Source organism: Furipterus horrens, unplaced genomic scaffold (genome assembly GCF_987537825.1).
Source record: "Furipterus horrens unplaced genomic scaffold, mFurHor1.1.pri manual_scaffold_2, whole genome shotgun sequence".
Classification (NCBI taxonomy): Eukaryota; Metazoa; Chordata; class Mammalia; order Chiroptera; family Furipteridae; genus Furipterus; species Furipterus horrens.
The window spans coordinates 69,946,517-69,963,877 of NW_028327172.1; the positions used below are offsets into that span (position 1 = coordinate 69,946,517).

At 36.2% G+C, this 17,361-nt stretch overlaps 1 protein-coding gene across 3 annotated transcripts in view; it reads left to right on the forward strand.

Moving 5' to 3' along the window:
• Positions 1–17,361, forward strand: part of MTMR2 (myotubularin related protein 2) — a 120,539-nt gene that overhangs the window by 80,173 nt on the left and 23,005 nt on the right. For all 3 annotated transcript variants that reach the window (XM_090265828.1, XM_090265829.1, XM_090265830.1), the window contains 6 exons: positions 7,413–7,507; positions 7,673–7,783; positions 9,783–9,884; positions 11,178–11,261; positions 14,791–14,940; positions 15,689–15,877. In XM_090265828.1, the coding sequence (XP_090121954.1) occupies positions 7,413–7,507; positions 7,673–7,783; positions 9,783–9,884; positions 11,178–11,261; positions 14,791–14,940; positions 15,689–15,877 (731 nt within the window). The remainder of the gene's footprint in view (positions 1–7,412; positions 7,508–7,672; positions 7,784–9,782; positions 9,885–11,177; positions 11,262–14,790; positions 14,941–15,688; positions 15,878–17,361) is intronic.

Genomic DNA, 17,361 nt, shown 5'->3' on the forward strand with positions numbered 1-17,361 from the left:
ACATATGGGTACCTTTCTTTGTATAGCTTGTAGAACTAAGCATTAGCTTATTATATGATCTGGAAATGAGAAACAAACACTTAAGCTATTTTTTTTTTGTCTTCATGCTTTTACTTTTAAATACCCACAGCTTTTGTAATATAATATACAATAAAAGGAGAATATAAAGCAATATAATAGGAGAATAAAGAAAATGGTTTCTTAGAGTAAAACCACCTTTCATTTTACTATCAATCAAAATTTTAAAAGGACTTAGTAAATGCTTATTTTTCCCTGGCCAGGTGTTATTTCCTTGTGTAAAACTAAACAAACCAGAGGGGGAAACTGCCCCCAAATGGGTTGTTCTTGTGTACATTTAGTTCTTTCACATTGGATACCTCACCAGTCTCTTTTTTTCCTACTTGGCCTCATGTATACCCTAAGCTCTTATTCTGCTGAACTGCTTACTGAGTTAGGAATTATATATTATCAGCATTGGATATTATATGATAACAATAATTATCATTATGTGTGCTTAGTGTCTCATTTAATCATCCTCACAGTAATCTTCTGAGAAGGTATTAATCTCAGTTAGTAGATGAGGAAACTAAAGCATAGGGTGATTACCTAAGTAGTGAAGTTATACCTAATATTGGGACAATTTTTTTTCCTCCTCTGAACCTAAAGCACATTGTTTCCACTGTGACAGATGACCTTATAAAAGACTTTGAATTTACCACTCAGTCTCTTTTGTTGGCTCCTCTTCCTTAAATAGCATGACTCCCTTTGGGACTTCATCCCTGACCCATTTCGCTTTTCCTTCCTGTACAACTCCTTTTAGTTGACCATATCTAAATCAGTAGCTTTATTTACCACATATTTACTGAAGACTGCAAAATTTGTTATTTTCTAGTATCAGCCTTTATCCTCATGCATATAAACAAATGCCTGCATCTTAGACATATGCTCTTGAATATCTTACATATAGCCCTTATAACTAACATCTCCTAAATTATCCCTAAATTTACTCCTTTTCTTTTATTCTCTCCCTCAGTTAACATTAAAAACAATTGTTTATTAATTCAAGGCAGAAATCTGCAAATCATACTAAGACTGCTTTTTTTCTGAACTCTGTCATCCAGTTATCAGATCCAGAGGAGTCAATCTCCAAGAATTTCTTGAATTTATCTTTTCCTCTCAATATTCATGAGCCCTTGGTATCATATTTATGTAAATTTAATTTCAGGTACCTATGAGAAACTTGAAGTGGAGGTACCTAGGAGAGATACCTTACGAGCTTGGGAGGCAAATCAGGGTTGGTAGCCCATATATTGAAATCATCAGAAAATGGATAATAGTTGAAAACCAAGAGGAAGAAAGTAACCCAGAGAGCGTATGGAGTGAGAAGAGGGCCAAGAACATAGCTTTGGTAAACGTTTTATAATTATATGGTAGGAAGGGAACTAGGGAGGGAAAGTGAGGAGTGAAGACAGTGTGATATAATAGAAATCACAGAGAACCAGACTATATACTTACCTTTGTCCAAATAGGCACTTTACTTTCCCATATCTGTATATTGGATTAGGTTCTTTCTGTGCATCGAGTGTTGTCGTACTGTCTCTACCCATCTAAAGGATACCGGCCATTGGGTCACAGCTCGCATGCCTGTGTTCCTTGAACCTTTTCTGATGTCATAACTGAATGGATTTCCTCTTCTCTGTACTACTTCTCTGTACTAGAGTATGCTTTTGTGCCTCTTTCTGCACAGACTGTGTGTTCTCAAATATTACGTTTATGAATTCTTCCTTTGTGAACTCAGTCAAAATTAGAGAGGATTAGTAAATCTGAGCTCTTGTGGTATAACTAGGCAGTATTAATGTTGACATTTAGAGGAATATATAATATACTAAATAAAGTATTCTGATTCAGAATCATCTATAGAGACTTGATTATTGTGCAAAATTTTAATTTAATACATTAAAGTACAAGGCTGGAGTAACGTTGAATATATTAATTTATGTAGAAAAGATGTTTGATTTTTAGTTGCTCTAATGTAAATCTGTGATTTAGATGTTTTTTAAAGAGTTAGAGTAGTATTAGGAACATCAACAGAACTCTTTTTTTTTTTTTTTTTTTTTTTTTTTTTACAGATTCATAGACTTTTATTTTTATTTATTTTTTTTTAATTTTTTTTCAGATTTAATGTGTTTTATTGATTAAAATATTACATTTGTGCCAATTTCCCTTCCCTCTGCTCCCCTCCACCCGGTGGCCCCCCTCCCTCCAGTTGTCCCCCCCTTTTAGATTATGTCCATTAGTTGTGCATACAGTTCCTCCCAACCTCTCTCCATCTATTCCATTCCCTTCTACCATGGTCCCCAGTTCCTATATCATCTCCCTCCCTCTCCCCACTCCCCGTCCCTGTTGACCTCCCCCCAATATGCTTCCCGTACCCACAGTTCCTTTTCCACTCTCGTTGCCTGTTTAGTTTGCCTTTGTTTCATCTCCCTAGCTTCTGTTTTTTAAACCAGTCCCTTTAACATCTCATATAACAGTGGTTTGGATCTAATGAACTCTTTCAGTTTTATTTTGTCCTGGAAACACTTTCTCTGTCCTTCTATTCTGAATGACAATTTCGCTGGATAGAGTATTCGTGGTTGTAGGTTTTGGATTTTCATTACTTTGAATATTTCTTGCCAGTCCCTTCTTGCCTGTAGGGTCTCCCTTGAGAAGTCAGCTGATAGTCTAATTGGGACCCCTTTGTACATAATTCTTTTCTTCTCTCTTGCTGCTTTTAAGATTCTCTCTTTATCTTTAATTTTTGACATTTTGATTATAATGTGTCTTGGAGTGGTTCTCCCTGGGTCCAGTCTCTTGGGAACTCTCCTTGCTTCCTGGACCTGCAAGTCTATTCCCTTCCCCAAGTCTGGGAAGTTCTCCTTTATTATATTTTCACTCAATTTTTCAAGTTCTAGTTCATCTTCCTCATTCTCTGGCAAACCAATGATTCTTATGTTGGGCCTTTTATAGCTGTCCCAGAGGTTTCTGATCCTCTCATTGTTGCTTCCCATTTCCTCTCTCTGCATTGGTTGACTGCTTGTTCCTTCTCCATATTCCAGTTTGTTGAAATGAACTCTGGATTTTTTTTCCTCACCATCTGTCTCGTATGTGGTTTTGTTCCTTTCGTTATGAATGTTTTTCGCTTCTTTCTTATCTTTTTCCTGCTCTTTTGTGAATTCTGTAAGCCACCTGATAACAATGGCCCAGAACTGAGCCTCTGACAGGTTTCTTATCTGTTCATCTGTCAGGTTCTCTATCTGTTGCCTGGTGAGCTGTGCCACCGGGATTTCTATAGTTGTCTGCCTCATTTTGACAGATGCATTTTGTTTTCTTGGGCCGGCTGTAGGGGGCAGTGCCTGTGTACTCGTCACAATTCAGCGACCGGCGCCTGTCCACGACCTATTTCGCAGCCCTGTGGTGCTTTCTTTCTTTGGGGGCAGGGGTCCAAAATGGATTCACACAGTTATTCAGCTAGGAGACTGGGATCCGTCCTCCCGCCCCCCTGGGCCTCACTGTTCAAGGCGATGCGGTGGCTGCTTTCCCCAGCGCTAGGGTCGCGCACCGCCAGGGGCTTGACTGCAGCCGGAATTTTTCGCCGCCCCAGGTGCGACCGCAAACAGCGCTGCCCTCTTTAACTCTTACCTGCCCAAATGGCACCGCTGGTTTATAACTTCATATGTTGGACTTCCGTGTAGTTTTATTTTCTGGAATTTCTAGTTATCCTTTGTTTTGAAGTAGTTGTATTCCTCTCTAGTTGTAGAGGGAGACCTAGCGTGTCCGTCTAAGCCTCCATCTTGGCCGTAAGTCTCAACAGAACTCTTTAGAGAAGTAACAGCGTCAGGTGTTGTGGCCTGGGCACAGGAGCAGCAGAGGTGGCCCCACCCTGCAACATTGCAGCCTTTGACACAGGAGACAGACCGTTGCCACTTTAGTGGTCTTTTTGCATGATGTGGTGGAAAGAGATTTGAATTTGTAGTCAGAGGAACTGCATGCAAGTCTTAGTCTTTTTTTAATTAATATTTTTAATTTTATTTTTTTCCATTACCATTTAGTCCTTTTATATTCTCCTACCCCACTGCAGTCACCACACTATTGTCCATGTCCATGAATCATTTTTCCTATTTTCTCAATCCTTCCATCCACTACCCTCCCCCGCCCCTTAGCTGTCAGCCTGCTCTCCATCTATGAGTCTGTTCCCTTGTTCCTTGTTAGTTCAGTTTGTTCATTAGATTCCACATATGAGTGATATCATAGGGAATTTGTCTTTCTCTGGCTGGCTTGTTTCGCTTCGCATAATGTTCCCCAGTTCCATCCATACTGTTGCAAAGGCTAAAATTTCCTTTTCTTTGTTTGTTTGTTTGTTTGTTTGTTTCTTTCCTTCCTGCCTTCCTTCTTTCTTTTTCTTTTCCTTTTTTTTTTTTTTTTTTTTTTTTTGGAGCTGAGTAGTATTCCACTGTGTAAATGTCCCATAATTGCTTTATCCACTCATCTGCTGATGGGCACTTCAGTTGCTTCCATGTCTTGGAGATTGTAAATAATGCTGCAATGAATGTAGGAGTGCTTACATTCTTTCAAATTAGTATTTTGGGTTCCTTTGGATCAGTTCCCAGAAATGGGATCACTGGTTCAAAAGGCAGATCCCTTTTTAATTTTTTGAATTATCTCCATACTGCTTTCCACAGTGGCTGCACCAGTCTGCATTCCCACCAACAGTGCAAAAAGGCACCCCTTTCTCCACATCCTCGCCAGCACTTATTGATTTATTGATGATAGCCATTCTGACAGGTGTGAGATGATATCTCACTGTGGTTTTAATTTGCATTTCTCTGATGATTAGTGAGCATCTTTTCATATGTCTATTAGCCATCTGTATGTCCTCTTTGAAGAAGTATCTGTTTGGGTCCTTTGCCCATTTTTTAATTGTTTTGTTTTTTTTTTATGTTGAGTTTTGTAAGCTCTTTATAAATTTTGGATATTAACCCCTTAACAGATGTATAGACAAATATGTTCTCCCATTCTGTAAGTGGTCTTTTAATTTTGTTGGTGTTTTTCTTTGCAGTGTAAAAACTTTTTAGTTTGATGTAGTCAAACTACATTTATTTTTTCTTTTGTTTCCCTTGCCTGAGAAGATATCTCTGAGGTTTTGCTGCCTATGGTTTATTCTAGGATTTTTATGATTTGGGGTGTAAGTTTAGTCTATAAATGATGTTGGGAAAATTGGACACATACATGCAGAAAAATGAAACTAGACCACCTTCTTACACCACACACAAGAATATATTCAAAATGGATTAAAAACTTAAACGTTAGACAAAAAAGTCTTAATCTTAGCAATTACTGGTTCTGAAACATTAGGCAATTTGTTTTACTTCTCTGAACCCTAGTATTCTCACCTGAAAATTGTAGGTAATTCCAGGTCTTATATTAAGGGTTACTATGAAGATTAAGAGAGGTACTCAGGTGAAAGTACTTTATAAACTCTGAGTGTGAGGCTGTCAGTGCTGGCTGTTATTACTGTCATTTGCTCTGGTAAGGTGCCTAGTCACAGTCTCCCTTCTACTCAAACCCTGCTAAGCATAAGCTCTTTCTTCAGAGGGATTTAGCTGCCCCCAGCCTGAGGGGTAAGGGTCAAGCAGACAGAACAAAGCACAGCCTAATGATGATAACAGCATCGTAGATATAAACCCTTGTATAATACTTTTAACTTTGGAAACACTTTCATGTGTATTATCTTATGATTTCAGGGTAAAAGGAAAGTGTAACAAAAACATTGGACAGAGAGGAGACATGTTCTATATTGGAGTATAGGATGATAAAATTGATTTTCTTGTGTGAGTAAGAAAACTGGCTCTGGAAGGAATACAGAAATGATTTTAGTAACAGGAATAAAGCTTCCCTAGTTGAGGTAAAAATTCATAAGGGCAAGGAAATGTATGCAAGGCAGGTTTGTGTATCTTCCTATAATGATGGGTTTATTTAATTTTAAAAGCTTCCCTCTAGATGAAACATGCATTGGAAATAATTATTTTAAAAATGTTGCTCATACTTGAACATTCCCAAGGGAACTATTTTGAAGGTTAGAAATGTTTGTTAGAAGATCAGTCTCATTTCACATCCCACACAAAGCAGTTATTTCTTCAAAGTGGTAACTAAAAAGCAAAGTCAGGAAGTGCAATACCTTATTAAATGCATTCTAAGTTTTCCCAGAAGCCTCTTGTAAGGTTCTTAGGAATTTTTGCTTCTAATGTGCCTTAATTCCTTGGAACAATGAAGATATTTATTTGCTGATTTGCTACCATAATGACATTGCAGGGATTTATGAATATTTTAAGCTATTAAAAATTTGTGTATTGGGCATTACGAGCTTTACCATATTAAATATTATTCTGAGGTAGTGGTAGCTGAATTAATTAATGTATATTTTAAAAAGGTTAATGCTGCCCTGACTGGTGTGGTTCAGTTGGTTGAGCCTAATCCCGCAAAATAAAAGGTCGAAAGGTCGCCAGTTTGATTCCCAATCAGGACACATGCCTGTGTTGTGGGTTCCATCCCTGTTCAGGGTGCATATAAGAGGCAACTGATGGATGTTTCTCTCACACATTGATGTTTTTCTCCCTCTCTCCCTCCCTTCCTCTCTTTAAAAATAAGATAGATAAATAAATAAATAAAATCTTAAAAGAAAAATAGCCTAATCCTGGATAGATTTATCATATATCATTTAATAAAACTGCTTGTGATTATTTCTCTACAAAATTGGGCATCAGTTGCATAGTCAGGAATATAATATCCTTTTATTATACTATTATTTTTCTAAGAAATTATATTTCACATCTACTTCTTCCCTACAATATTTCCCCATAAATATAATCAAGTCAGAAGTTTTTGGTATTACATGGTTCAGATATTGTATTTTTGGAGATATGTTGACAGACTAGACTGTGACCAGAAGACCAGCAGATTGGTGAGGTGATCTTGAAACTATGATAAGATGACCAGTGACTGTGACATGAGACATTTACTGTTGTTAACTGCCTTTACCACGACCCCTTCACCCATGACTCCAACAACCACATCTGTTTTATCCAACAGGGATAGTGGCCATCTTTGTCTCCTTCTGTTCTGACTCAGGGTAAGGGATATCTGTCTGCCTCTTCAGTACTTCCTATCTGTTTTGGATTTCTTCCCCAGGTTAATGCATGGTTGGAAGCTTGGATTCGGCTTCTGTGTTTGCTTTGAATCACACATTCTGTGATTTGCGAGCATAAGTTAGAATAGCGGTCAAAATTCTATTAAATTTTATTTGTGAAAAGATCAGAGTGCAGTTTTTATAAGTGCACAGTACATAGTAACCTATAGACTCTTTGCCTTTTCAGCCAAAGATGTAACTTACATATGTCCATTCACTGGTGCTGTACGAGGAACTCTGACTGTCACGAATTACAGGTTATATTTCAAAAGCATGGAACGGGTAAGACTTGTTGGATTGGATTTATATATGTACATCTCTGTGTTGTTTGCAGACAGTTTTAGTTATTTTTGATAATTTTTAATTAAAGCATTACTAATCAAGATTTTTCTCAGCTACAATTGTACAGTGTCCATTGCTCAGTTTTTTCTCCTTTCCTTTCTCTAGGATCCTCCATTTGTTTTAGATGCTTCTCTTGGTGTCATAAGTAGAGTAGAAAAAATTGGTGGTGCTTCTAGTCGAGGTGAAAACTCTTATGGACTAGAAACTGTGTGCAAGGTAAATTTTATAATATGCATGCAATTTTATTTGGTTTAAAAACTTTCTATTAATTAGACCCTATGTTTAGAAACTGGTTTTCAAATATCAAATGGATTTTCACTAGAAATGTCATTCTAGTAGGAAAAAAACATTTAGGAGTAATAAAAAGCTGATCTATCATGAATCAGACTTGAATTCTTTTGGACCCAATAAAAAGTACTTTTACATTCATTATTTCATGTTGAGCCTCATAAAATCCTGAATTAGGCATGATAGACATTATTACCTTTAATTTGCCTATTAGAAGCAAAGGGATCCAAGCATTTAAGGCATGGTGCATTGTAGTGGAAGAGCTGGTTATGACATATTCAACATCATCTCTTTTTCCTCTTCTAGTTCTTATGCTTTTTCTGCTTCTGGAACAATGGTGGGGAATGCTTTATATTACAGACATTCTCTGTTTTCTTATCTGACAGGCACTCTTTAAATGCACTGATACTTGAATGAAACTTAAGATTGTTACAATTTTAACATCCAGTCATTGTTATTTAATATCATGTGCCACTAATGCAGGCCACTGTTCTGCTTACTGTAGCCTAATTAACACCCACACACATCCCATTTCTATTATAGGTCACCATTTTCCTTTCTTCTGCGCATCTGCCAGTGCCAGCAGTAAAGGCAACAGTACATGCGTAACTTTCCAGATAGCTTCCTATGCTAGTCTTAGAAGTTTTGTGAATCTATTGTTAAAGCTAATTACTTAGTAATTATTTCTTTTAGCTTTTCCATTGTAGTCAGAATGGCTCTAAGAGTCTAACTGTCAACCATGGGTCAAGCATATTGTCTCCTGATCACGTTTTTTGTAGTATGAAAGTAACTGGAGTGTAGACTGTAAGAGAAAATGAAAGAGGGTAACTACGCAATCCTGATCATTTTAGGGATAAATTTTTTTTTCCATGAAACAAAACTGAACAGTTAGCCCAGATGTTTGTAGAGCTTCTGCTGTGGTAGTTTGAAAGAGTTCTGTGGTTAACAGAGTGCTTATGACTATCTTTACTAGTTGTAAAGATATTTCTTGAAGAAAAACAAGGTATCAGTTTAGGCTTCTGCGCATGTTTGTTTCAAAGGATGATAGAGCTAGCATTCTAGTTTTGGGTCAGATTTGTAATAAAATGTTCTATTTTTCAGGTACTGTAGGTACATTGTAGTGGGATGTCTCTGGTTTTATAGAACAGGGTATAATAAAGCTATCTGAGGTCTGCCTACATTAAAACACTTAAATGAAGCCTTGAAATTATTCTTAATCCCTAATTTTTTCTTAGTGCTATTAAGATGTCAGTAAACCGGAACATGAATATCTAATTCAGACTGACCATAGAAAATTGGGGACAAATAACAGAAGGGAACCTTGGTCTTTAGATCTGACTGAAGAGCCTGGATGATACCATCCAAACTGTTAGTAGATGGTTGAAGAACTTAGACATGGAGTGGAGGAAGGCCTTTAGGCACAATTTAGTTCTATCAGTCTCGTAGTAGGAGACTTACAAAGAGAAGATCCAGTGGAATTGAGTCCTGGAAAGAGATCTGAAATAGGAAAAGAATCACCAGGCCTAATAGGTATGAAGCAATATAACAACAATTAATTAGCTTTTTAATAGAGAAATTACTGACAGGAAATTGGCTTTCCCAGGGAAGGGACATATGATAATAGTTTGTATCAGTCATAATACCAAGCTTCAGGTACGGTATCTAATCTCCAATGCCCACTTTCTCTGACATATCTTGAGTCCATAAGCAGTGGCGGATTTTCTGTCTTCTGAACTCTGCCTTGTGTTTCTTTTTATTTCTCTCAGTAAGGTGTTGTAATTTCCTTGCCTTCAGGAGATGTCTGATTTATTTTTATGTCCCACAGTCAAAGATCGTGACATTTTACAAGATAGTTGCAGGTTGCCTTATTTGTTCATTAAATAAAAAGTAAACAATGATAGATGACATGGATCCTAAATCTTTCTAGGATATTCGAAATTTACGTTTTGCTCATAAACCTGAGGGGCGAACGAGAAGATCCATATTTGAGAATCTAATGAAATATGCATTTCCTGTTTCTAATAATCTGGTAAGATGTTTCTTATCTTTGAAAAATCTGTATTACAATTATTGATGTAGTTTAAAGAAGCTTGCCTAGGCTATCTAGAATCTCTACATTTACGATCCTGCTTTGCTGTTTAACCAGATGTATAATTAATATTTTAGCATAATCTGAGGTTCTGGGTGGACGTGAGTTTTAGGGGATACCATTCAGCTTGCTGCAGGGATCAACTGTTAAGCTGTTATTTGCTCACTGTCTTATGAATGGATATTCAGTCAGGTTCCACATGAATCCTCTCAGTTTACAAGACCACCCTACACTGATGTGCTGACTGAGTGTGAGAAACCTTTTCCTCAGTATACCTCCATTTATCTTCATAATTCATTTTTTTGAAACAATTCCAATTTCCAAACAGCACACAAAATCCCCTCATGTATGAAGAAAAAATTAATTCTTTTAGGTATAAGATGAGGAAGCTGGACTAACTGATTTCTAAGTTCCATTCCTATGTACTGACATTCTGTAATTACATGGGCTTTCTATCCAGGGTATATGCATGATGAAAAGCTGTATGTGGTCTTCACTAAGGTTTGAAATCTCATTTTTTAGTGGGAGCTGACAGTTGAGTATAGCAACTTCGAAGAGAGCAGATAACTGAGTTCCTACAATGTATTATTAATAATGTTAGTTCCCTCATTTATGTCATATAATTTAACTTCCACAGTAGCCTTATGGTGATAAATATTATTTATCCCTATTTTAAAGTTGAATCCAGGAAGAAGTAAGTAACTCAAGGGCATAGCTAGTAGGGAGTAAAATTTGGAATCAGTACTCTAGTTTGATGCTTTTCATAAATAGGTTCCTGCCATTCTGTCTACATAAGTTAATTTTTTTGTATACAGATTACATACCCCAAAATTTTAAAAAAGTTTATTCCGTATGTTTTAGAAAATGTAGGATAAACCGCAGAGCTGCTTAACTCCTGATATCTGTGATGTCAAACTGACTAATTATATCAGGAGACAACCATTTTATGAAATGTCTTTCATGATTTAGAAGTAAACCTAAAATGTCTACCAATGATATCTGGAGGAAATGTGGTGGCATGTTAATATTTAATAAATTTTGGTGGTGGACCTCTGTGCTTTTCTATGTTTGAAAAATATGGAAAAAAAAACAGTAAGTTTTTAAAATTATAAAAACAAAAGCTAAAACAACAATGTAGAAAAAGGACACCTATGGATTTGATAAGGATACATTTTTTAATAATTACCTGCTTAAATATTTGTTTAGGTATGAACTCTGTTTACTTTTTTGTAGCCTCTTTTTGCTTTTGAATACAAAGAAATATTCCCTGAAAATGGATGGAAAGTATATGACCCTGTTTTAGAATATAGAAGGCAGGTATGTACTTTTTTCTTTTAATTTTAATATATTGTATTCTTTTTATCACAACAAAAATTTTATGGGTAGAAGTAAACAGCATTATACAGTTGCATTTTTTTTTTTTTTTTAATGAAGGCTAATCTTGATTTTTGGGTTCCTTTCAGTTTCTTTAACTTTTCAGACTCTGTCAATGATCTTTAATGAATTTTCACTATCTAAGATTGTATAGATAAAATGAGTTTATTTTTTAAATGTTTAATAATTTTTAAATAAAAATGGTAAATACATTTATATTATAATATTCTTATGTCATTAAAAATTATTTACTCAAATTTTCTCTTTTGGGAATCCTGTAATTCTGAAAAACATTTAATAGTTCTGTTTATAATGTAGATCCATATAAAACTTGGAAAGTTTTACATATTTGAAGAGGATACACTTTTACATAAATGTTAACAATCAGATCTGATATCATGACTTAGGTGGGTTGGTTTACTATTTGAATGCATATTAATATGACTTAATTTATACAATAAAAGATATAGCTGAATTCAATCTTGAAATATTTGTTATAGTGAGTGTATGATTCTCCCTATTCTTCCTAGTATACTACTTACCAAAAGAGTCCCTATTCTATAATACTTAAACTCTACCTAAAATAATCTTTATTTTCAACTTTCACTGTGGATTATTTTTTTTTTTTTTTTTTTTTGGAGAATGTAAGTGCAGGGACATTGATTGTTTCTTGGTAGTCATTAGATTTGATGTCCAAATTATTCTAGAATTCAGATATGAAAATCATTAAGCTGTGAGTTTATATTCAGATTTCAAACACTGCATTTAATTAGAAAGCTTCTTTTTTAATCACATGTGGCAAGTAAAATTAAAAATTTCTTGATTAGTTATAAAACTATCTGCTGGCAAAATATGAAACAATACAAAATAAGTGGATCAATTAAAACCAAGAGTCTACAAGTGACATTATAAGATTTTTGCTAACCCAAAAATCCAGTGTCAGAATTAGCTGGGAAAACAACCAAGCAAATCTAACAAATATTTTTAGAATTGTGAAAATGAGGAATATTCTTTGGGAATCTGGACAGAAATTGCTCTCTGTTCTAGTAGCATTCACCATAGAACTTTGGAAGGCAGATGAGATAACTGTCCAGAGAAAATAAATTATTATTAAAAAGAAAAAAATAGGAGTAAATAAACAACTATGCCCATACAGAAAGATAATTATGATGTTAGGAAATGTGGCAGTCAGAATAGAGTATTGAATGCTACATTACATGATATGCCTTATGGTTTTTGATCTGCTAAGTGAATTTGTTGGCTTTTTTCTGCAGAGTTAGACACTTTGTTTACTTGTCTCTGAGTAAACTAAGCCACAGTCCAGTGGAGAAGACATGGTATTTGTAGTTAGAAGACTCTGTTTTTTTAAATATATATTTTATGTGCATTATGGAGGAAAATGAATATAATCTCTTAATATAAACCTTAAGACTAGAGATAAAGAAGAGGACATACAGAAAGTCCATAGACACATGAAAGAATGCTCAACATCACTAGCCATCAGAGAGATGCAAATAAAAACCACAATGAGACACCACCTCACACCAGTCAGAATGGCCATCATCAAGAAATCAACAAACAAGTGCTGGCGAGGATGTGGAGAAACAAGAACCCTACTGCATTGTTGGTGGGAATGCAGACTGGTGCAGCCACTATGGAAAACAGTATGGAATTACCTCAAAAAACTAAAAATGGAACTGCCTTTTGAACCAGTGATTACACTGCTAGGATTATACCCGAAAAATCCTAAAACCCTAATTCAAAAGAACTTGTGCTCCTCTATGTTCATAGCAGCCCTGTTTACAATAGCTAAGTGCTGGAAACAGCCTGAGTGCCCATCTGTAGATGAGTGGATCAAAAACCGGTGGTACATTTACACGATGGAATACTATGCAGCAGAGAGAAAAAAGGAACTCGTGCCATTTGCGACAACATGGATGGAACTGGAGAGAATTATGCTTAGTGAAATAAGCCAGGAAAATAAAGAAAAATACCGTATGATATCACCTAATACAGGAAACTAAAGAACAACACAAACAAACGAACTAAATAGGACAAAGAGCAGAATAGCAGTCAATAGGGGGGCGGGGGGGAGGGAGAGAAGGGGAATAAGTAAGGGAAGGGTTTAGTCAAGGAACGTATATAAATGACTCATGGACATGGACAACGGGGAGGGATATGATTGTGGGAGACGGGGTGGGCTGGGTGGGGGAGAGCAATGGGGGGAAAATGGGACAACTGTAATTGAAAAACAAAAAAAATAATATTAAAAAATAATCAGAGTATTCCTTTTTTTAAAAAAATTGAAAAAGTTTAAAGTGGTAATACTTGCACTCTGTATAAAATTCAAAGTACAAAAGGGTATATTGAAAGGTAGGTTGCCTTCTAGGCCATCCTTGTGCCTCTGCCATCCCAGCTCCTCTCCCTTTAGGAAATATTGTTACTGGTTATCTATATATGCATTCAGAAATTTTATGCCTGCAAAGCTTCTGAATGAATGTATATATATTTAAGCAGATAATAGCATTCTGTGCACACTTTCTGTGCCTATTTTAGTGTGTATGTGTGCATTTATGTAAAAAGACTGCTGGCATAGTGCCTGCACATAGTGGGTGCTCAATAAATCTATTTTGTTTTACTATAATTTGATTCCTTTTCTGTGATGATATGAGTTGTCAGAGGTCATAAATTTTAAAAAGAAATTTTAAAAAATTCCAGCTATTTAATGTAATGGCTTTATTTTCTGGAGAGTACCAAGGGTCAATAAGATAATCATGTGTGTGAAGTAGTACCCTGTTTATATATATATGGTAAATATTGAAGGACCCAGTGAAAGCTTAGTAATCAATGCATGTTTTTAAAAAATGCTTTAAGTATTTCTCTTGCCTTTTGTCTTTGGTTTTGCTTCTGTTACTTCCTTCCTTTTCTAATGCATTTTAGATTAGCAGTATTCCATTCACAGTATTCCATTTTCAAATACATTTTAGCTTAGCAGTATTCCATTAGTAGGAGTGAAAAATTCACTTTAGGTATGTAAGTGATAAATATGTATATAGCATTGTGGTGGACACTTGGTGTCTGTGCTCTCAAATTTCTTTGAATAGAAGAATGGCAACAAAATTAATCATCCAATGAAACAGAATGAGACTGTTCTTTTTTAAGACAGCAAATATTTGCAGTCTCACTGTTTTCTTCCCTTCCCATTGAATATGCTTAGCACAGACCCAGCACACAATCAGTATTTAATGACTTAATAAACCTATTAACATAAATTTGAATATCAAAAAGAACACATATCACACTACCTTAGGTTGTCTCATTCTAATAGGTTGGTCCCCACAGGCAGACCATAACTGTTCCAACAGCTAAAAAGCTGGAGGGTGGAGATGAGAGAGGTTGAATCGGCTTCTATTGTTGTCTAATAATATTTTAGTAAGGTAGTAATTTGTCTTATGTCTTTTTCCACGTATAGGGAATTCCAAATGAAAGCTGGAGAATAACAAAGATAAATGAACGATATGACCTTTGTGATACATACCCTGCTCTCTTGGTTGTGCCAGCAAATATTCCTGATGAGGAATTAAAGAGAGTGGCAGCCTTCAGATCAAGGGGCCGTATCCCAGTGAGTATGAAGCTTTGATGAGACTTTACAAATGCTGTTTAAATTCACTAATGGGAGAATGTATGCAGGATAAAAATAGCTACAGTAGCAGGCCTTCTATGGTGATATTAGAGAATGAGTTATTTAATTACACTAAAACTGGAGGAAAGACTTCAATTCAAGAAGCATCTGGAGAGTCTGACATGGGTATTAGAGCTAAATGCACAGAATTGTGTGATTCTTAACTTGAAAACAATGTTGGTTCTTTGTATTATCGACCATTTCTTTACACATTCTTTAGTCATGGTGGTAAATTCTCTTTTCCTTTAAATCCTAGAAAGAAGAAAACTTTATAAAATCTTGACAGATTATTGTGTTCTAGAAAGATCAGCTCACATTTTAGGTACAAAATTCATAGATTCTAAGGACTCCATAATTGGACAGTTTTGCTGATACAGTAATAAAACTTTAAAAGTGGGGCTTACTTAGCCCCCCCTTAATGTAGGTTTTCTAGAGACAACACTTAACCAATAGTTAGTGACTATAAATCAATATCTGATTAAAGAAATTAGACCAAGTTGTCCACATCCCAGAGTTGGTTGAAAGAAAGGTGATGATATTTGATAGTAGCCTCATGATGATATTTACCTTTTTCATGGCTAGGCTTTGGATCCAATTAGAAAGCAGAGTTTTATAGAGTGATGTTTTTGAGATGCATTATGAACAGAAAAGTATAAAAAAAGTATGTCACCATTTTCCATCCATTTAGGTTTTATCGTGGATTCATCCAGAAAGTCAAGCCACAATCACTCGATGTAGCCAGCCCATGGTTGGAGTGAGTGGGAAGCGAAGCAAAGAAGATGAAAAATACCTTCAAGCCATCATGGACTCCAATGCCCAATCTCATAAAATCTTTATATTCGATGCCCGGCCAAGTGTTAATGCTGTTGCCAACAAGGTGAGATTACTGTTCAGTAATTAAGATTACAGTTTCATGAATCAGCTGAGTTTGGCAGGAGTCACAGTGTACTATAAAGAGTTCAGGCTTTCTAGTGATAAAGGTGTAGATTCTAATTCTGGCTCTCCTACTTGTTGTATGACTTTGAGTTCATTGTTTAATCTTTTTAGACCTTAATTTGCTCGTTCATAAAATGAGAATAGTAATAGCTAACAGGATTGTTAGAGACAAAACTCATCTAATAAAAAATAGTGCATAACCCTATGCTTACATAAAGGTAAGTGTTCAGGAATTACTGTTTTCTGTCTCCCTTCTCCAAACCTGACAGCTGAGTTTATGACTGAGTCAAGTCTGCATAGCACTGCTGTAGCAGTGGGGCAGCCGCGTTCTTAGTGACAGAGGTGCCCGCTTCTGACAGCCCTCCGCCTGCACAAGCGCTTCAGACTTGCAGTCAGTTAGCTGGGGCTGTTGTCCTCATTACGGCTATAGAATAAATATTTGCATTGTGGAAATAGTAATTCTGGTTCAGTTGATAAAACCTACCATAGGAGAACATGAGAGAAGGGATGCAGCTCAGCTTTAAGAAGGTACCTCTTTTATTTAATCTTCAATAAGCAATGTATATGTATTATAAAAGAATTACCTTATACAAGTGAGCAAAAGGAAAAATACTTCAAAACACCCTTAATCCTGTGACTAGGAGAGAAACATTAAATCGTATACTTCCAGACCTATGTGTATATGCATACACTCATATATTTAAAACAAAACAGGATCATTATAACTTAAAATGAAACTGTATCTTTCAATGCCAATAAACATTCATCTATAACATTATTTTAAGGGTCGTCGTCGGCAGCCGTCCGTCTCGAGAGACGATGGTGTAGCTTCTTAAGAGTCTCTGCACCGCCGAGAATGGCTGTGCAGTCCGACTCGGGAGTGACATGGTATCTGTCTCCTCCCGTGTTGAATCGACATCTTGTGATGACGCTGAAGCTACAGAGCCTGGGCAGGGTGATATGGAGGGTCTGCTGTTGCCCATGCAGCAGACCCCTCCTCTCTTTGCAGCTGAAGGGTCCAAGGGAAAGACGGAGTCAATACAGCTTGGCTTCAGGTGCGCCGCAGGAGTTGCCGGTGTTGACTACAACGTCAAACCGCCTTAGGGACTCCGGCTCCGGATTTTCTGTCGGGGTTTACTCCCTTAGCCTTTCCCCTGAAGAGGTATGCCGCAAGGCAGCGGAGGTTTTTTGGAGTCAGAGTTTTCCTTCTCTGATTTTAAGGGTATAATAACTAATAACACCAAATATTGTTGGATATTTAGTTTATTTCTGTTTGCTCTTTTTTGGTTTCTTTGTTTGCTAATGTTAACGATGCTGCAATGATCATCCTTTTAATTAAATTGTGAAACAGGTACCTAATTTTTTAAATTTTGTTCTATGTTTTGAGGGTATTGTGAGTTCCAGGCATTCTCTATTAAACTGTGA